Source organism: Pipistrellus kuhlii, unplaced genomic scaffold (assembly GCF_014108245.1).
Source record: "Pipistrellus kuhlii isolate mPipKuh1 unplaced genomic scaffold, mPipKuh1.p scaffold_m20_p_3, whole genome shotgun sequence".
NCBI lineage: Eukaryota > Metazoa > Chordata > Mammalia > Chiroptera > Vespertilionidae > Pipistrellus > Pipistrellus kuhlii.
In genome coordinates this window covers 20,157,828-20,179,226 of record NW_023425529.1, presented here as the reverse complement: position 1 = coordinate 20,179,226, position 21,399 = coordinate 20,157,828, and the positions used below count along the sequence as shown (strand labels likewise).

Here is a 21,399-nt window from a genome sequence, read left to right as displayed (position 1 = left end):
GTTTTGAGACTGGATATTCTCCTATTCCCCTGACCTTTAGTGGGTGATGTAAAAATAGATTATAAATTCTGGGGGGGAAAAGTTACACAAGATATCCCAATAGCACCTTATAAGAGAAAAAGATTAAAAAACAAACAAAAATAAAAACATTGAAGCTAAAGGTGTTGAAATAACTATTAGAGAAACATGATTTGATACAAAGAATCATGGTGACAGTTTCAATTCTGGCTCTCCATTCTAGAGCATCCCCCTTACTGATCCACCACCTTTGTTGATTCATAGGTAAAACATTAGTAATTGCTGTAACCCAAACTTATTAACCCAAATCAATAACATCAATACTTGTACTCGGACAGTGTGATGTACATTTGATTCTCCTATTAGCTCTGTAAAACTAGTAGTCGTAAAATATGCAGACATACAATACATAAACAAGTACATACATATATATCTTCCTTCTTTGCTGATAAACTCAAATTCCAAGAAATAAAGTGATTTGTCACATTCACACAGCTTGTCAGTGGTAGGGCCAGGCCTGCACTATAGAACCTCCAGCTCTATGTTTAGCACTATTTTAACAGTACTGCAATTAAGAAGAACTTACGTCAGCACTGTACTTATTTATATTAAAGAGCTCTAAAGAACTTGGTGCTATTTTGTCTATTAATTTTTCTTCTTGCTTCTTATCTTCTTCTCTGGTTTGGCCCAATATGTGTAGCCTTTTCTCAAAGTGGATATACTATAGTTAACCTCTGCTATGTAAAACCACCTCAACTTTAGTGACTTGAAACCATTATCATATTGTTATTCATAATTCTTTGGGTAGGTAGTTTGAATTGGGATAAGCCAGGTGGTTCTTGGGTTCATCTCACATGGGGTCACTTATCTGCTACAGTCATCTGGTGGCTCAACCAAGGGTGAGTAATCTGGCCTCACTCCTGTGTCTAGCTGTTGGTATTGGATATTAGCTGGGCCTCATCTGCATGTTTGCTCATCTTCAAGGAGGATGGCCAAAGCCTTTTCAGAGTTGTCAGTAGCATCCCAGGCAGGCCAGCTCCAGTACACTGTCATTCATCAAGTCTCTACGTATGTCACATTTTTTTGTTATACTGTTGGTCAGAGCAAGTCACAAGGCCAACTCTGGAGCCATTAAAGAAGGGATTACACAAGAGCATGGATACTGGAATATATGATTCATTAGGCACCACTAATATAATCTACTGTAAGTGGATATAAAAATAAATCTACCTTATACAACTTCTGATAAATTTGATAATGTATGTGTATTGCTTAGCATGGTTCTTGACAAACACATAGTAAATGAATCACCATATATATATTATTATCTGCCAAGAGCAGGTTCTCCTTTTGAAATTCTATTCACTCATTTGTTTAACTAAGTTTCCACTGTAGTATTATTATTCCTATGCTAGTCATTGGGGATACAAAAAAATAATACTAAAACCCATTCCCTGCCCTTGAGGAGCTCATGGGCTACTGGAGGAAACCACACACATAAGCAGTAAAATACAGTGTGCTATGGCAGGTTCAGTGTCTTAGCTATGCACAAGGTGTTTGGAGAGCACCAAAGAAGGACATCTAACTCCTTAACCCAGCCTGGGGGTGGGTGAGGAAAGGCTTCTTGGAATAGGTTTTACATGTGCTAATCTTAAAGTTGAGTGGGTGTCATCCAGAAGGGTAGCTTTTTCAAATAGGGAATTCCAGCATGAGAAAAGCCATTCAGGAAAGAAACAGCATAGTATATTGTTATCAGTTAAAGTCCAGGAGTCCTTAAGAGATAAGGTAAAAAGAAAGCAAAAAGGCAAGAGGTGAGAGGGAAGAAAGAGATGGGGGACTAGAGGAGAAGAAAGAGGGGGAGAGAGAAATATCGATGTGAGAGAGAAACATCTATTGGTTGCCTTCTGTATGTACCCTGACCAGGGACAAAACTCAAAAACTGGTCATGTGCTCTGACTGGGAATCAAACTGGCACCAGATGATGCTCAACCAATTGAGCCACACTGAACAGGGCATATTTGTATTTTTAAGAGATCATTCTTGAGGCCAAGTGGAGGATGAACTGGAGAAAGATAAGATTGCAGGTGGGGAAACCAATTAGTAGAATACCAAGCAAGAGATAGAATATCTGAGAATAAAAGCCAGCATGCAATCCTTTCTTGTTATTTCTACCCTCCAAAGCTAAGGGAAGGAATGTCAGTGAAAAATGGAATGACTTTGTAATCCTAGTATATGACAGCATAATCCTGAATATTCTAGAAAACAAAACTATTTACTACATACTTAATAGGTATCCTTGTCCATAAAAGTTGGCATTTTCTGGTTAAGGAGGGGTGGTAGAGATCAGCCAATCTTAGAATGAGTGTTATTATTAGGGATTTAGTGCTCTTTTGCATGGCCTTAGCAAGGTGTGAGGAATCTATTTTATGAATTCTATGAGGTGCCTTTTTGGACACACTTCACATCTTTTATGATTTTTGTTCTTTTCTCTTTCCTTTCTCTGTGGTCTAGTCTTTTTAGATTATGATGCATTTTCAATTACTTTGACCTCTTCTTTTTGTGTTCCCTTTTTGCCTTGGTCATTTTTATGTGTATTTTCAGTGTTTATGCCTTGTTTCTTTTCATATATATTTGCCTCCTTATGCCTTGGGTTTTCTGGGTGATCATGCTCTCAACTATGCCGTTTTGTTGTCCCTGAAAACACATTCACAATCATTCGAGTTTACATTCAGATTTATGGTCTGGAAAACACTGTCATTATACTTATGCAATATGTTCCTTTTTCTGAATGTCTCCCATTACTTTTCTGTTTAGCCTTTGTGCCTGAACACCCTGCAATCTAAAAACAGCTCTCCACAATCTCACCTGATGAGGTCCTGCTTCCAGCTTGGCCAGTTTTTCTAGCTCCTAAAAATGTGCTTGAAAACCTGATTTTGCTTGTTGGGATGTTTGGTTTACTGACTGCCCATCCATTGGCATCATTTTTTTTAGTGTCCTGAGATGTACCTGAGAGAGATGATAGGCTAGTGTGTTTAAGATTTGTAGATAGATTCCTGAATTTTTGGAGATAACCTTGTCTTGAAACATATTACATACATTTAAAATTTAGAGGAGGGTCATGAGGAGGATGCGATGAAACTCACCAGGAGACAATGGTCAGAGTGAGTTGGGATCAGTCCAGCCGGCATTGTTTGAGGAACAATATGGTTGTCTCTGGCTCCCAAGTGTCTTCCATGATAACCTTCTAGATGGTGGCACTGCTACCATGTCATACTTTTCATCCTCCTGCTACTCTGGATCCATGGATCTCTAGTGCTATGGCAGGCCCAAGCAAGTGGGCTGCCTAAGGAGAATAGGACAGGTGGACTATTCTGGATCATTTGCTGAGAATTATTACTACATGTCTGACACTGTCCTTATGTATCTTATCTAATATTTGAGGCAATAAGAGGAGTGGCAGAAAGCAAAGGCTCTGATGTCAAACTGCCTGGCTTCAAATAACTTGCTTGACTTCTTACATGGGGATCTTATAAGAACCTTCTGGTTATGAGCTCTTAATCTTGGGAAAGGATTTGTGAAGGGGTCCATGGGGGTGGAAAGGAGATGGAAGACACAAAACTGAAAGGATTGTGTAAAGCTTACCTGACATTTTGAAACAAATTTAGTTGAAAGTTTGAGAAGATGGAATTTGCCCAGTATTTCCTCCTTGTCACTGGCAAATAAAAAAACTTTTTTCTGAGAGGAAGTGAAGCACATAGGCATTGCACTGATGTTCTCAATAGTGGGAGTGATGGTCATAACCAGGAGGGGGGAAAGAGGAGAAAAAATATCACCAACTTGCATAAAACCAGGCACAGATGAAATAACTCACCTGAGTTACACACCTCGTCAGCACCCTGCCTGCTGCTGCCACCTGCTACCATCCCACTTGGCTAACTCCCACATGGACTTCAGTTGCCACTTGCCATGCAGCCTTTGGACACAACCATGGATCATAGTTTTTGGGAGAATGTGGTGAGGGTGGGAGGCTGTATGGCTAAGACAGGCTTTTCTCTCTCAGATCACAGTAAGCTAAGGAATAAAGGGGTCAGAAACATTCTTCTAACAACATGGTGTGGGGAAAGAAACATGGGCTTTTAGAGGCAAACAGATCAGAGATAAAATCCTGGCTCTCAGTGAGCCTCAGTTTTATTTGCCTATATTGTGGATATAGCAATATCTACCTTTTGGGAAGTTAGTGACAATGAAATACCATAATCCTATGTGACATGCTTGGCCCAGAGCCTGGCCCATAATAACTACCGCTCCTCTAATAATATCACAGGTCAGTTCACAGTGTTATCTGAAATTAATGTAACTTTTCTCTGTGCCGAGGGAATCAGCCACTTCTGTCCCTGGTGCCAGATTCTACTCCAGCTCACCGCTTTCCCATCCCCTCACTCTGCTGAGCAGATGTGGGGAGAGAAACAGTGGAGAACAGAGATCACTCAGAGTGGGGAGTACACAGTCCCCAGGGAGCCCAGGCTCTTGCAGAGGCGGGGGTCAGCTAGGGATGGCAGCTGAGGCCTGAGATGACAACCAATATCTTAGCGTTACTGGGAGAGCCACACCAGTGCCAGGCTGGCTGGCTGGGCCTCTCTTCCACCTGTGAGCTCAGAGCCACCAGTTCCCAGCTCAGTAAGTGCAGAAGCACAAATAGGCCATGGCAGTTGGGGATCAAATTTGAATATGGAAATTATTTTCAAAGGTCACTGAGTTTGTGATGATTAGGAGAAGGAGCATCTGGCTGCTCCACTGGCCTTGTTGGATGATCGGTGCAGCAGATTGCACCATTGTACTTACACAGACCACCTGGAAATGAGCCTGTCCAGGGCCCCTTACAATCCAGAAGGCTGAAGAGACAGAATGACGAGAGACAGGAAGGCTGACTTTACCTCCTGCGGCCTCTTTCTTGAAAGAACACTAGAGCGATGTCTAATGGAGACTTAGTGGAGGGTATGATGTATTTTCCCCTTCAGTGACGTCAGTCGATAATTACTGAGAACACACTTGTTCAAGCCCATGGAAGGGACACAAAGGAGGTAAAATAATATAGTCCCTGCCCTGAAGTGCTTAAAGCCATCCAGAGACAGAATTTGTGTATCAGGTATAACTAGCATTTTAGTATGAGAGCCAAAGGGAGCGCTTGACCCACATAATTATTACAGGAGAGCAAATGGAGCTTTTTTCTCTGGGCAGCAGTTACCAAGATTGGCATCATGGAGGTGATGAGGCCTAAGAGAGGCTGAGCAGGGGGCCGAGCATTTGAAAAACATGAGAGGGGCTGACAGAGGGAAGACTGTGTGCCCAGAAAGCGAAGCTGCACGTAAGAAACAGCTCCACGTGCAAGTGCGAACAGAGAGCAGCCTGAGAGAGGGGTAGAGCTTCCTTTCAAAGTGAGGTAGAAAACCAAATATCCTATATAAAAAGACATTTTACTCCACAAGAAAAGAAGTAAAAGTGACGTTTCGTGCATAAAAGATACAAAAATAGTCAGGAGACGAATCTCCGAGTGAAAACAATATTTCCAGCATATCTGACAGGTACAGCGCTCCTATCATGCTACACCAGGAGCTCCCTGGGAGTAGATAAGAGAGACAAACAGCTCAGTAGAAATGGGTGAGGGATGTGACTAGAGGGTAAAAGAGGAAATCTAAATGGTGAACAGATGCGCGAAGGTGCTCCAGCTCACTGCAAGTCAAGGAGATGAAAATGAGAGCCATTACGTGCCATCTTTTATTCCTCAGATTGGCATACGTTTAACCGTGATAAACGTCTGTGCTGGGGAGAATGTGAGCCTGTGAGCAAAGAGCCCTCTCGTGCTTGGCTGATAGGAATTTCAGTTGCTGCCCATCTTTGGTGAAGTGTTCTGGCAACACCAAGAACATTTAAAAACATAAATATCTGCTGAAACCGGTTTGGCTCAGTGGTAGAGCGTCGGTCTGCGGACTGAAAGCTCCCAGGTTTGATTCCAGTCAAGGGCATGTACCTTGGTTGTGGGCACATCCCCGGGGGGGGGGGGGGGGGGGGGCGGTGTGCAGGAGGCAGTTGGTCGATGTTTCTCTCTCATCGACGTTTCTAGCTCTCTATCTCTCTCCCTTCCTCTCTGTAAAATATCAATAAAATATATTTAAAAATATGAAATAAAAACATAAATATCTTTTTATTCTGCTTTTTCATTATTAGGAATTGGAAATGTACTTCAGTTAATTATCTTTGAAATACCGTAAATATTTATCAATAAGGTTAGGACTAAATAAATTGAGTCACACTCATTATATGGCTGCCATGCAACTCTTAAAAGGAATTAGATCTGCCATCTGTTGAATGGGAAGAAAGCCTATGATGTACACTTAAGTGGGAAAAGCAAGTTGCAGAGACATGTATAAAACGATCTTGTTTTGGAAAAACAGACATACATACACACTTACATATTTTGCATGAATATAGAGAATCAATAGCCATACGAAGGCTGGGTGGGGATAGATAGAAAAAAAAAAAAGATGGAGCAAAATGAAATATTATTCGAAACCCAACCTTTCAGAGTCCTCAGAGCTAAGATGTCAGCTTTGGGGAAGGAAAGATGAGAGCACCCCCTATCTTGCCATCTCTGCTGTTAGGCGCCTCAGGCCTGTGCAAGGGAAGTATCAACACATGACAGCCATTGTTAGTGGCTTGGAGAGGAAGGGGATGCTGACTCAGGATGCCCTGCACAGACTCTGCCTGTCCCCTCAGTTTGCCCAGGGAAATGGCACATTGTTGTAAATTTTGCATTTTAAAAGCCAGATGAAAGCTTAAAACAAGCAGCAAGTGTGTAGTGTTGAATCTCAGATGTCATCTCAGGCAAGAAACAAAAATGCTTTGATTTTTGAAAATAACCTTTGATGCCTAAAAAGGCTCTAATGAATGCTTTCCTTCCAGGATCTCAAACCATGACTTTCTGTGCATACCAGAGAGGCAGCCCTGGGAGACGGGCATCCTTTGCTCTCTGGGCAGAGACTGCCTTGCCCTGCTGGGATCACCTCTCTCTCCTTGGTGATGAGAGGTCACAGGAGGGACGGACAAACGCAGGGGCTTTCAGGAGGCAACCTGTCCCTGTGGTCTTTTTTTTTTATTTTTTATTTTTTAATAATTTTATTGATTTTTTTTACAGAGAGGAAGGAAAAGGGATAGAGAGCTAGAAACATCAATGAGAGTGAAACGTTGACCAGGTGCCTCCTGCACACCCCTTACCGGGGATGTGCCGACAGCCAATGTACATGCCCTTTACCAGAATTGAACCTGGGAACCTTGAGTCCGCAGGCCAACGCTCTAACCACTGAACCAAACTGGTTTCGGCTGTGGTCTTTTCTTATGGGTGGCCTTGTCAGAGTGCTAATTGGTGCCTATTTCACTGCCAGTAATGGAGGAAATCTGTTAGGAGATTTTGGGAGACTTTGGAGTCTAAAATCAGCACAGATTGGTCTCTAGGATTTTCAGAAGAGAAGGCTTATGGAATGATGTGCTGTGGGTTTGTGAGGTAGACTTTCTTCTGAGGAGAAATTCCCGGCAGAGCAGGTGCTCAGCTTGTACTGAGAGAACCAAGCCAGAAACCCTAAAATGACTCCATGTTTTTCTGAGAAAACTAATCAGCGATATTTTTGTTTCTCTTGAGAAAGATGATTTTGGTTCTCAAGAGATCTTTTTAAATGTTAGTGTGGCTGAGAACTGCATTTTTATAGACAGATGTTGCTGTTAAATGTGCTTGTGGTAATGATGTTTGTTTAGTGCTTATCTCTAAGGAATTCGGGGCACTTTACAGCCACTTTCTTCATTATTTCTTAGGGTTTATCTTTTCCCTGATCATATTTTAACTGTGACTATAACTTTTTCATTCAGTTTTTCTCATTGGATTTTCTCTGAAAGATCTCCCATTAACCCCATCTCCTACTACTCTCTGAATTTCCAGTATCATATACTCAGTGTCTCTTTTTCTATTACTATTCTTTGTCACCCTTAAAAACTTTCCCATCTTTAATATTTTCACTGTACTTCCTTCTTAAAAGAAGAATTGCATAAAGCATACCTTATTCTTCTACATAAATAGTCCCTATTTTATTTTAGTTATTTTCTTATTTCTATCTTGCTACATTAAAAAGATGAAGCAACTCATTTGAAGTAGCTAAACACGTTCTTTGTGAGCACTGTTTATTGGCACTGTGAATCTGACATTCGGAGCAGATTATTTTTCCAAATTGTTTTCTCCTTTTAATCCTCAAGGGATTTGTTAACTTGCCTTCTCACTGCAAAAATTCATGAAGAAACAATAACAAAAGAATAATGACTTATGATAAATTAATCTTTTGTATAACAAACAGATTCTCCCCTTCCTCCAGGAATTAACAACTATGAATGCCTTTCTTTTTACTAGGGCCTAATCAGAGGGAAGTAGGGTGGAGAGCCTCGATCCTAAAGAGGTCCTGGGATCATGAGTGTGTGCAAGAGACACCTTAGAAATCACTCCCTATTTGACAGGTGTCAAAACACAGCACATAGAGTGTTAGAAATGTTTACATGGTCACAGAAACATTTAGGGCCTGTTTACAATTTAGTTTAGGAGAAAAGACACCTGGAACTTAAAGTCACTAAATAAAGCATGAAATAGCATGAAATAATGAATGATGTGGTTGCTCTGGGTAGACGTGAGCTGCTGAATGTTTAACAACTGGAGGCATGGGTGGAGAGAGGAAGCCCTGATTTGTTGTTTTCATTTTCAGAGTGGGTGCCCAGGGCCAATTTCAAACTACCAACCAGACACCAACAAGTTGGGAAGAGATGAGTACAATCCAGTTGGCTCTTTAGCGTGGTAGATATTGTCTGGCTAGCGTGATCAGGCCTTTAAAGAGGAGGAGAACTGGGCTAGACAATTCCTCCTCACATATCATCTCTTTCAGCCGGGAAGGACTATCCCTGGTCTTTCCATCAGGCAGCTGTAGGAATGCAACCCTGGCTCTTGCCTTGGCCTTAGTGGATTAAAGTGATAGCTCTTCACCTGATGAGCCATCATTTACATTTCAAGGCCCAGCTTAAAGATAAGGAATTTTACCAAGCTTATCCTTATCCCTGACCCTTTCTGTCATAACCGCTTCTACTCTGAATCCCAGATATATATATATATCTTTTATTAGAGCAGTTACCAAAGCCTAATTTGATATTATTGTCCATGGATGGTATCTTTCCCCACTCGACTGTCCTTGGAAGACAGGAACTGTCTTACTCTTGCATTGCCTGAAAAGCAGTACTGTGTGGCGGGTCATACCCCAAGCTCTGGAGCCAGTCTGTTCAGCTTCAAATCCTGACACTGCACTCACTCAACTCAAAACTGTGAGCAAGTCTTCAAACCCTCTCTGTTCTCATCTGTAAAAATGAGAAATTAGACAGTAATCTCCATCTGACCAGTGTGTGGTGATTAAAGAGATTATTAGGTGCATTCAGTGCATAGCACATACTAAGCCTTTGATTAATGTTCTCTGGTATTGTTATCTCTACAATATAACCCAGTGCATGGTACAGAATTGGTGTGTAGTTATTGTTGGTTGACTTGCATTAAAGTGAAGCAAGGATGTGATCCAGCTAGCTTGAGAGGAAGTTGGGAGAGAGTGTGCTAAAGGGGACTGTATGAACAGATTATTGTTGGGTAAATGAAAATGATATTGTAAACAAGAGTCAGCTGATCATAGAATTTTAAGATCAGAACCTAGTTTTCCAGCTGTGGCATGATGAACACTAGAGCAGAATGGGATCATCTATGCTCTCCCCTCATCTCATGTGCTTGACATTGTAAACCTATATATTATATTTCATCTTGTTTATAAGGGTGCTATGAAAATGTTTGGCAGAATGCTTTGTCTGCAGCATTTTTGAGTCACAGATATAGGGGATCTATCAGAAAAGAAAATGCAGATAGCTTATTGAAGCATGTTCCTGATTTACCCATGTTAGCTTCCAATACCAACAACTGCCTTTTCTAAGTTGAACAAAAGATTCATGTTTCAAAATGGTGAAGTTACCTTTATCAAGGTAGATTAGGCCTAATGCACATACCTACCTATATGAGAAGTGCGGACACAATCCTGAAGGTGATGGGAGGTTGTTAAAGTTTTTGAGTATGTGTCCTATGATGAAGTGATGTTTAAGAAGAGCCATCCAGCAGCTGTGTCCACAATGGGTGCCAGGAGGAACCTTATGCTATGTCTGAAGTAGCTTCAATAATCTCAGAAGGAGCTGCTGGGTTACTGGGCCAGTAGCAATAAGGATGGAAGAGAATAAAAGTGGATTTAGAAGGAAAAAATACAAAGGGATTATTGGAGGGGAAAGTTAGCAGTAGAAAAACATAACATAAAAATAGGTACTTTAGAACTTCCCGACCTTTTTCACATCATTGAATATGTAAAAAATAATATCAGTGTGGCCACTGGGGTAAATAGGGCTGGTTGGAGATGGAGGTGACCCAACATCATGGGTCTACAGGGCAGGGTCTTCTCTTCTCCAAGTACTCACCTCCCAATCTCAGACTTATAAGTTATTTGGACATTTCTGCTGTAGACATTTAAGTCCATTAATCTAAGCCTGCTTGAAAATGTATGAAGCTCTGCCATTTTTTTTTTTTGCTCCTTATTGATTTAATGCATCTTATTGCATTAATACATTAAGTAGTTTTGTAGTCCTAGCACTTTACCTGTGCAGCTAATTTGATTGTGGTATGGAGGAAATTATAGCTTGGGAAAATGCAAGAGCCTGAAATCCATAATTCCCTGTGATAATCCAAGATTTTTAGCTATGTAAATTAAAAGGTGTTCCCTCTTTCTTCAATAAACATAATGACAGAGTGGGAACAAAAACCCACCAACACAGTCATGCAGATTCTATAATGAAAACAGGAGAGAATGGCTCTTCTAAAAGATAATGGAACCCACACATTTCTCCTGATGATTGGTAGCAGGTCCACCAAGAGCATGATTCCAGAGGGCGCCCACCTTTCACTTTGAAATATGTGTGAATGGTGTTCCCTGAAGTAGGGTACACAGCCTGTGTGGCCATATGTGGCAGCTCACAGAGGGACCTATATGATTCATCCTGGGGCTTTCACCCAGCTCAGCAGGTGCATATCTGCATTGACCTGTGGCTTTCATCAGCAGCCCAGCCACACTTCCTTCCCAGCCAAGCTGAGTCAGTATTCTTTAATCCTGACTTATCATTTTATATCAGTTCAGATCTATTCAGTTTCCTCGTGGCTTCCCACTGGACCTCTGTTACAAGCCAAAACACATCCTTCTGGCTCATTTGTTTCAGTCATTCTGTTGACCTTTTCAAAGCGATTTGCTGCTCTCACCTGCATACGCATTGTCATAGTTAAGTAGAAAAAAACAACAGTCACACAAGCAGAAAGCTGTCATCTTTCCAGCACTTGGTGTAGTTTTAGCACTTACCCCCAAAGCACCATAAATATTTATTTACATTTCTGATTCCTTCACTCAGTGTGGGGTGAATGAAAAGCAGAATGATGCTCCTTTGAACCACAGGTCTTAGTGTGTGTCAGCACATAGTAGGTCCTCATAATATTTGATAATTAGGTGAGTAAATGAATAGATTGCTTTTCTTAGATTTGGACACAGTAATTTCATTTTGAGCATATGGTTTAAAGATGATTCTTCTCTCTATTATGTACAATGAATGGCCTTTGTTTAAATCTTTCTGGGTGAGGCCAGGAGACATTACTATGTCTCCAACAATGGTTTCTGGGTCTTTTGTTTACCTCTGTGCAGGTGGGGAAGTGGAAAGACAAGTCCTTGCAGATGAAGTACTACTTGTGGCCCCGAATGTGTCCTGAGACAGAAGAGCAGGAAGATGACCATCTGAGCATCGTAACACTGGAGGAGGCTCCGTTTGTTATTGTCGAGAGTGTGGACCCTCTGAGTGGAACCTGCATGAGAAACACAGTCCCCTGCCAAAAACGCATCGTCTCTGAGTATGCACCTTCCTCAGTGGCTTCAGATGGCATGAGATAGTGAGATTTGACCTAGCAGTTAGCACCTGGCCTGCCTGGAACTTGAAGTGTAGAATGAATTGAGCACCATGCCTGATTTTCATTTACCATTGAGAAGTAGGATTACTGACAGCCCTATGGTCTGATGTTGGATTCTGTCCAGATCATGACCTGGAAGAATTTCTGCCAACTATACTAATGTTTCTTTTGCCTTGTCTGATCTCAGCATCTAGAATCTCCAGTTTGTGGAGATTCAAGTTTACATTGGTAATGAAATATATTTGAGGAGTCAACGTGTCCTGAAATTTTGAGATTTAGAAATATATTTTAGAAATCATGAAAATGGTTCCCTTTGGTAAGAGTGGGAAGTCCCTGAAAGGAAGAATAAGAGGCCTCTAAGAGAGCAAGCAGATAGCTCTGGTGATGCTGAGGATGAGGTTGGGGTGGGGGAGAGATGATGGAGTTAAGCAATAAAGAGAAAAGAGAAAGAACTCATGAACATGGACAACAGAGTGGTGATTGTAGGGGAGAGGAGGTTGGGTGCAGGTAGAAGAAGGCATGGGGTAATAAATGGTGATTGGGGTGGGAAGAAAATAAAAATATTATAACTACAAAAATAAAAGAGGCCTCTAAGGTGCTGGCAGCTTCTCTGTATCTAGATTTGGGTGCTGGTTCAATTGGTGCATTCACTGTGTGAAAATTTATACAACTGAACCCTTAGGACAGGTGCACTTTCCTGATGTATATTATACTTCAAAGGAGCATTAAAAATTGTGAGAAAATCTGTTTTGCTGCAGTGAGTTAATGACGGAATTGCAGTTCCGTGGTCTGATTTATTCCCTCGCTTAGGCCTGATATAAGTTGTAATGGCAAAGGGTAATATTTTGCTTCTTATTGTAAGCCTTGTTTTTGTTTTGTTTTGTTTCTTTAACGGTTTAGGAATAAAACAGATGAGGAGCCAGGTTACATAAAAAAATGCTGCAAGGGCTTCTGTATTGACATCCTTAAGAAAATTTCCAAATCTGTGAAGTTCACATATGACCTTTACCTGGTCACCAATGGCAAACATGGGAAGAAAATCAATGGAACCTGGAATGGTATGATTGGAGAGGTGAGTATCAGGAATTAAGGGCCATTTCCAGATCATGACCTGGAAATTTTTCAGCTAACTGTACTAATGTTTCTTTGGCCTTGCCTGGTCTCAATAACTAGGACCTCCAGTTGATGGAGATCCAAGTTTACACTGTTTGATTTAAATACCAAAAACACTCTTGTTTTACAAATCTTAGAAAATATAAACCAGTAAATAGAATATACTCTTCCCACCGCACAAAGAAAACCACTAAAGAGGTATGAGTTATTTTCCTTGTGGAGGCCCCTCCCCTTCCTGAATGTTCTAATGGGAGCATTGGGTATTTCTCCCCAGGTGGTCATGAAGAGGGCCTACATGGCGGTGGGGTCACTCACCATCAATGAGGAACGATCCGAGGTGGTCGACTTCTCTGTGCCCTTCATAGAGACCGGCATCAGTGTCATGGTGTCACGCAGCAATGGAACTGTCTCACCGTCTGCCTTCTTAGGTATGTGATGAGCTTGCTGATGCCAAGGAAATATATGTAAAGGCTGGTAGATGGAATGAGGCACAGTAAAGGGCAGGTGGTCAGGCTCTTTCATCCAGGAGGTGGTTTGCTGGAAGCTTAACTCAGCCAGTATTTCATTGGGGTGGGAGGCTTCAAAATTGATTATTCTCCAACATGAAAACTGAAGAACACTACCCCCCAAAAAATAGAAAGGCATGATATCTTATAAGAAAACTAGAGGCCTGGTGCATGAAATTTGTGCACTGGTGGGGCGGTCCCTCAGCCCAGCCTGCACCCTCTCCAATCTGAGACCCCACAGCGAGCATGCCTAAACCGGCAGTCAGACATCCCTCTCACAATCTGGGACTGCTGACTCCTTATTGCTTGCTTGCCTGCCTGCCTGATTGTCCCTAGTCACTTTTGCCTGCTAGCCAAATCACCCCCTAACCGCTCCCCTGCAGCTTGTTTAACACCTAACTGCTCCCCTGCTGACTCAATCGCCCCCAGTTTTCCTCCCCTGCCAGCTTGATCTCGTCCCCAATTGCCCTCCCCTGCTGGCCTGATGGCCCCCAACTGCCCTCCCCTGCTATCCTGATCTCACTGCCAACTGCCCTTCCCTGCCAGCCTGATCGCCCCAATTGCTTCTGCCTACCTGGTCATGCACAACTGCCCTCTGCTGCTGGCCTGATGGCCCCCAATGCCCCTCCCCCTGTGAGCCTAGTTGCCCCCAACTGCCCTTTTCTCTTGGCCAATTAGTTGGTTTCAATGCCTGTCAGTGTCAAAAGCTCCACTACCTAGACAGCCATTTGCTCCTCACAGTTCACCCAGATTTGGTTCTGATTGGTTAGTTTCTATGCCAGTCAGTGTCTCTGGGCCTATCAATGGGCCTGATCAGAAAGGTGGGGCTGATCAGCAGCCCTGGTGGAGGACTGGAGAGAAATGGAGGCACAGCTGCTGGCCAGGCCTGGAGAGAAAGAAAGAGGCAAGTGCTGATCAACAGCTGCCACAGACCCTGCTTCTCTCTTTAGGCCTCTCTCTGGATCTGATTTGCAGCCTCTTCAGCAGTCAGTGTTGGGTCACTGGCCTATAGCCTTAGTAGTCATGACAACCCAGCACTGACTGCTAGATTAAAACTTCTGGTAGGTTTGTTGAGCCTCTGGTCATTGTGGATGTGACAGACCCAAGGTTTTTATATTGTATATTAGGATAGTGCTGGAGTGGCAATCAGGGGTCCTACTTTGGTTCCATTCCTGCTACTTAATCATAATTTGACCTTGAGCAATTTCTCTTTATCCTTAGACTCAGCTTCCTCAACCATAGAAGACATTTCAACTAGCTGTTCTTTGAAGTTGCTTCCTGCTTTAATAATTTCAAATTGTGGATATCATTGAAATACCTATGACCTCTAAAAAATATTGATTGAGAGAGAGATTTGTTGTTCCACTTATTTATGCATTCATTGGTGGTTCTTATATGTGCCCTAACTGGGGACTGAATAGCAACCTTGTCATATCAGGATGACACTCTAACCAAATGAGCTACCCAGTGGAGTGAAATACCAGTGGTTCTAAATGTTCTTCAAGAATTTAGCTCAGTGCTACTTAAAAAGGTTTTCTATTTCTACATTAATTTTCTGAGGCTTTGTCATATAAAGCTGATCTTATTCTCTTCCCCATCTCACCCTAAGCTTCCTCATACCATTCAGTGCTCTCCCCTTCACAAACTGGAAATTCTAGTCACTTAGGTGTTAGAAGCTTTATATACAAGGCTAGGTGAGGCCAGGATTTCAATTAGATGAACTCTCTTATGAGCTCATACCCAAAATTTTGGCAGTATCTGTGTGAACAAGAGGTTGAAAAATAAAGTATCACCTTGAAAACAGAACGCTGGGATAGAAGACAGGAAGCCTGGTTTGGACATACACTGTAAACCCTTGAACAAGTCACAGTCTCTCTAACGGACATCAACTTTTTTTTTATTTTTTTTTATTTTTTTTTTATTTTTTTTTTAGGATGTTGGAATAAACCATTACTAACATCTCCTTATGCTCTATGGGAGAGGGGTGGTATTCAATTAAAGTACTGCAAAGTGGTGTTACAGGTTCTGTAGTTTTCTATAAATTACTCAAGTTTCTCAGCCAAACTTCTTACAGTGAAGCCAATTCTGGCTCTTCCAATTTTATATGAAATGTTATTAGATAGCACACACTCTATTCCTGCATTAATTCTCATAGCAGCTTTATGTATTTTATTTGCTTTTCCTTTACAATGATAATTACAACATTAAGATATACAAACAAAACTACAATTTAGGCCTAGCCGGCATGCTCAGTGGTTGAGAGTTGACCTATAAATTAGGAGGGTTCAATTCCCAGTCAGGCCATTTGCCCAGGTTGCAGGCTCCATCCACAGTGTGGGACATGCAGAAGGCAGCTGATCAATGATTCTTTCTCATTATTGATATTTCTATCTCTTTGTTCCTCTCCTTTCCTCTCTGAAATCAATAAAAACAAACAAACACACACACACACACACACACACACAAAAAAAAAAAAAAAAAAAAAAAAAAAAAACACAAAACAAAGCAAAAAAACCCCACAAACCCCCCCCCCCCCCCCACACACACACACATTACATTCTAATTCTAACACGGTCAGCATAGAATTAACCTTACTTAGCTTCTAAACTAGAAGAGCAAGTGATACATTGGAATAGCCCTAGAATGACAGAAATGTCACGCAGGGTGTGTGTGTGTGTGTGTGTGTGTGTGTGTGTGTGTGTGTGTGTGTGTATCAGTAAGAGAAACCAGTATTTATTGAACACCTACTATGTGAGGTGACAGGCATTATTGTATTTATAAACTGTGACTGTATTATCTCATTGATATATTATTATACCCATTTTTTGGCTTACAAACTGAATCTCAGGTTAAGCAATTTTCCAACAGTCTCTCAGCTAGTAAAGGACAGATCCAGATATGGCTGCCTTCAGAGTCTGTGTCCTATTATAATATACAGTTTGAGCTCTAAAATGTGGTGGTCTGCTCTCATCGGTTTGGTTCAGTGGATAGAGCATCAGGGTGTGCAGGAGGCAGCTGATGGATGTTTCTCTCTCATCGATGTTTCTAACTCTCTATCCCTCTCCCTTCCTCTCTGTGAAAAAATCAAGAAAACATATTTAAAAAAATAAAATGTGGTGATCAGAAACAAAGATGTTAAATAATGCAATTTTAAACCACAGTCCTTTGCCTTCACTGACCTCACTTCATAAACTGGTCCTGAAAAGACCATGACCTCTGAATCTAGTTCACTGCTCTGTAAAATAAATATGGTAAACCCAAAATGAAGGAGCCATTATAAAAATTGGATAAAGTATGTGGAGAAATCACTTTCTAAATTGTAAAGACCAATACAAATATGATTGTTGTTGTTTTTATTGAGAAAATTTCTCTAAGTTTAATGGGGAGGGGGCGGGAGGAAAGCATAGAGAAAGTACTTTTTTACTCAATTATTCCCTAATCTTAAACAAAAGTGAAATCAGGGTAGCATTGCAATCAATTAGAGCCAATGGGGAGAGATGTTCTCTACTCCACTGCTTAGAGGCTTTGAATTGTACCTTCTACCCCCATCTCTGGCTGCCACTAAAAGGTTTTCCATTTCACAGCTGGCATGCCTCTTATAAAAGTCCTTTTCAAATTGATTAAGTGGCCAGGCTTTTATAATTCTCTTGAGGGTTCACAAGGAAAGGTTTCAAGTAAGAAAATATTTTCTAATTTCCAGCCATTTTCCCTTTTTTTTAAAATCTTCATCTTTATTAATGATTAGGAAGATGGAGAAAGCAGCATATTATTAATTCACATAGTTATGAGTTTACAATGTGATGAATTAGCTAAAAAGGCCAGAACTATTTTGAGACACAATTGAGGGAGCATTGTATCATGGGACTGAAGAGTGTCTCTTCTTCTAGGCCTTCAAAGAGACTACTACTGGAAGGTAGTATTCAATTTCTGAACACCTGTAAGCCAGAGAGTCTTAGATCAACTTGAAGGATCTCAGCAAAAAGCGATTAAAGAAAATATAGTGGAACATTATTGCCCTCTTGCCTGACCTTATCTCATCAAATATGTGACCTGATAATAGAGCCTGGCTTATAGTTGTCTCCTTAATTATAGCTGAAGCATGTTTCTTGTCATCTGCTAAATTCCCACTGTTGTAGATACTGTTATTCAATGTGGATGTGTTTTTGAACACTGACATATTCTCCTACCCTAATGATGTCTAATGAAATATATACATCAAATTGGGTTAAACAGTGTAAGACTAGGAAAATTTAAGAGAAGTGAGGGATGTGAACTATTTGTTGTATGTAATTATTATAGAATCAGTTCAAGCCTGAAATAATAGCTAAGTCTGTTGAGAATGAATTTGGTTCTGAGGCTTGTGAGCATTGGTGAAGACTTTTCCTAGATCTCCACTGTGTGGTGTGGACATGTAGGTGACACCATAAACCAAGAATCAGTCCAATATGATCCATTTACTCCATAGTTGGTATGTCTTCCAGTTGTACCATTTATCAAAAGACCCAGATACTGGTCCAATGCAGAAACTATTTCTATAATCTCAAAACTTCATAGGCAAGAGGCTGTCCTTTTTATGTGCTTGAAAGAAAATAAACCTTGACTTGCCCATCAGATATATGGAGATGCTCAGGCATAGCCTCTTATTCCTCCTCAGTCCAGGTGTTGGTTGTCTGAAGGGATGTACACACCTCTAGTTTGTTTCCCCCCACAAAGAAGTGCATGTTACATGAGTGAATACATAGATAAATTAATTAGAACCTCTTTGTTTTCTGTTTTAATCCTTAGCACTGATTTTTTTTCTTCCTTCCCCAGAGCCCTTCAGCGCTGACGTCTGGGTTATGATGTTTGTGATGCTGCTCATTGTCTCAGCTGTGGCTGTTTTTGTCTTTGAGTACTTCAGCCCTGTGGGTTATAACAGGTGCCTCGCTGATGGTAGAGGTAAGGCCATTAAAACTACTGCATTTCTGCATTTTTCTAGCTCTCGATTTTGAACCTCTGTACCCTTCATTTGCTGTCTTCTCCTTAACTTAGCCATTTCTGAAAATGAACCCTCTGCTTTCTATGTCACCAGCTTGAAGATTCGTTAGAGAAACCCCAATTAAGCTGTTAGTTTCAATACATATGTCCCCACCCTGTCTCAAGCCTGATCCCAAACCCAGTTCCACCCATAAGGAAATGATAGGAAAGCTGGCAGGAGATACCTGTAGCATAAAAGTGTAAGAGGAAACTATTTTGATAACCTTAAGCTACAAGAGTAGTTGTGCCTGAAAGACTTCTCCATAGCCAAAGGATCACCACTGAGGTACAACATCTCCAATGCACGTTTCCTGCTCTATCCCTCTGCCAGGGAGTATAGAAGTTGGACATTTGAAATACAATGGCCAGGAGATAACAGTTCTCACCCACAGCTACTACTAGTAAGGGAAGTCCAGTTTCCTGGGTAGGCAAGTCCAGAGATGTGAGGACTACCTCTGTGTTTGAAGCATTGATGAGATTTCACAAAAAAGTTCACTAGCTTTAGGAAGTGGGTGATGAGGTCCTTATAAACAGCTCTTCTAAAACTTTCTGACACCCTTTGCTTAGGATATATTACTTCTTTTCTGAGAGTTTTATCTTGGAGTTAGACCTTCAAGATGAAACATTCTTAGATTCTTAACCCTGGATACACATAAAAATTAACTGTGGGACACAAAAAACAGGTGTGCGGACTTCATTTTTTAATATTCTGATTTGCTAAGTCCAGATTGGGGCATTAGAATAACAATCCCACACCACACCAGTTTAATAAGAATCTCTGGAGATGGGTGCTAGGCTGCTGTGTTCTGGAATAGCTCCCTAGTGCTTCTGTTGACTTCACTGTCCATGCTGTGACCAACCACTGCACTGAAGTATTTCCAGGTGTTAACTTACCTTCTTATCTGTTGTGTGAACTCTGGGTGGAAGTTTGGCTGCCTCCACAGCATGGTACTGCCCAGGCTCTCCACCTCTGTTAGAGGGTCATCCAGAAGCGTGATATGCTCCCCATTGGTAACAAGTGAAACATCTGAGAAGCACATGACTACATATATACGTTGACCATGTCAAGAGCTAAAGTTACTGTACCCTCTCCCCTACACTGGAAGAAAATCAAAGAGGCAAAAATTCAGATATAAAATTCAGAGCAAGGGCTTACTTTACACTTACTTTACCAAATGATGCTTTGTCTTCACAATTGCATTCAACATGGGGCCACTTTAAATATTAAGACTCCTTGAAGCATTTTACAATGTATAAAACTTTTATTTATAAACATCTTTTTAGTTACACATCTGTTCCATGAAATCAGGTCTGTACGCACAGATGTGTGTGCACAGTTAGATATTAGGCTCGACATGTGTAGTCACCGGTGATTTAGTTAGCTGAGCAGATGCTGTAGGATCACAGATAGTATCATAAGACCTGAGCTAATGTGTTGTAAAACTGTGCAGGCAGATGTTCATTTCAGCAGTGGAGGGGCTACACGCAGACCGAGACATCAGGTAAGATCTTATCATCACCAAATAGAGAAAGCAATAAGGTCACAAGATTATCAGCAGAAGTCTTGAGACTATCTTCATACAGGGGAAGGAAGGTCAAGGATAGCCTGCCTCAGTGCCCACAGCTACCTGTGGCAAAGCTAGAGGTTTATGACTACCTGTCTGGGCTTCCTGACATTCTTCTGTCCAGGAGCTGCTACTGTAGGAAACCATTTGGGAAGTGTTGTCATTGAAGAGGGGTCATAGTTGTCCTTGAAACATTCAGTGCTTGATGTTAGACTAAGAAAAAGCCAGGATAAAATGCATTGAAAGCCATTTAGCATTCGTGTGAATAAAATTGGAGGAGGTCTATGACAATGGTAGAAAAAGACCCCACACAGTTCTTGCTGATCTTTTTGAAGTTGATATTTCCTTGGTAGATAGTACTGTAAATGTTAGGAACAACAAGAATAGGGACATGTGTGTGATGATAATGGGGTGGTTGCCTTTGTTATTCGAATTTGATATGACCTTGAGGGTCTCAATCTTAAGGGAAGAAAGCTAGCCACTCCAGTGCTCTGGCTGAGTCATGACCATTAGTTGGAGCAAGATCTCACATGCACCCCAGGCCTCTGCTTTTTCTCCTGAGGAACTTCCTTATGTCTTTCAGAGGGTCCCAGGAGAAGACAGACACAAGCTCTGTACTTAAAGAGCTTTCTGTGAAAGGGCTGGGTCCTGGTTGGAGGATTTCCTCCTCTGACCAGGAACTTACTAGTTATGTGTGCTTGTAGGTTTCAACAGAACCAGTGACTCTGTCTTAACTTTCTGTCTTTGCCTTTTGTTCATTTCAGAGCCAGGGGGCCCATCTTTTACCATCGGCAAAGCTATTTGGTTACTGTGGGGCCTGGTGTTTAACAACTCCGTCCCGGTGCAGAACCCAAAGGGGACCACCTCCAAGATCATGGTGTCAGTTTGGGCCTTCTTCGCTGTCATCTTCCTGGCCAGCTACACTGCCAACTTAGCTGCCTTCATGATCCAAGAGGAGTATGTGGACCAGGTTTCCGGCCTGAGTGACAAAAAGGTAAGAGGACTATTTAAAGCCTTCTATCTTTCCCTAGTCTCATTCTGAACCATACTCAAAGTTCTCACATACCTGTTAATTTTT

At 41.4% G+C, this 21,399-nt stretch overlaps 1 protein-coding gene across 1 annotated transcript in view; it reads left to right on the top strand.

The window, feature by feature from the left end:
* Positions 1–21,399, top strand: part of GRIN2B (glutamate ionotropic receptor NMDA type subunit 2B) — a 419,358-nt gene that overhangs the window by 348,743 nt on the left and 49,216 nt on the right. Inside the window, exons 5-9 of the mRNA XM_036457459.2 lie at positions 11,862–12,064; positions 13,022–13,193; positions 13,509–13,662; positions 18,553–18,678; positions 21,086–21,315. Of these exons, the coding sequence (XP_036313352.1) occupies positions 11,862–12,064; positions 13,022–13,193; positions 13,509–13,662; positions 18,553–18,678; positions 21,086–21,315 (885 nt within the window). The remainder of the gene's footprint in view (positions 1–11,861; positions 12,065–13,021; positions 13,194–13,508; positions 13,663–18,552; positions 18,679–21,085; positions 21,316–21,399) is intronic.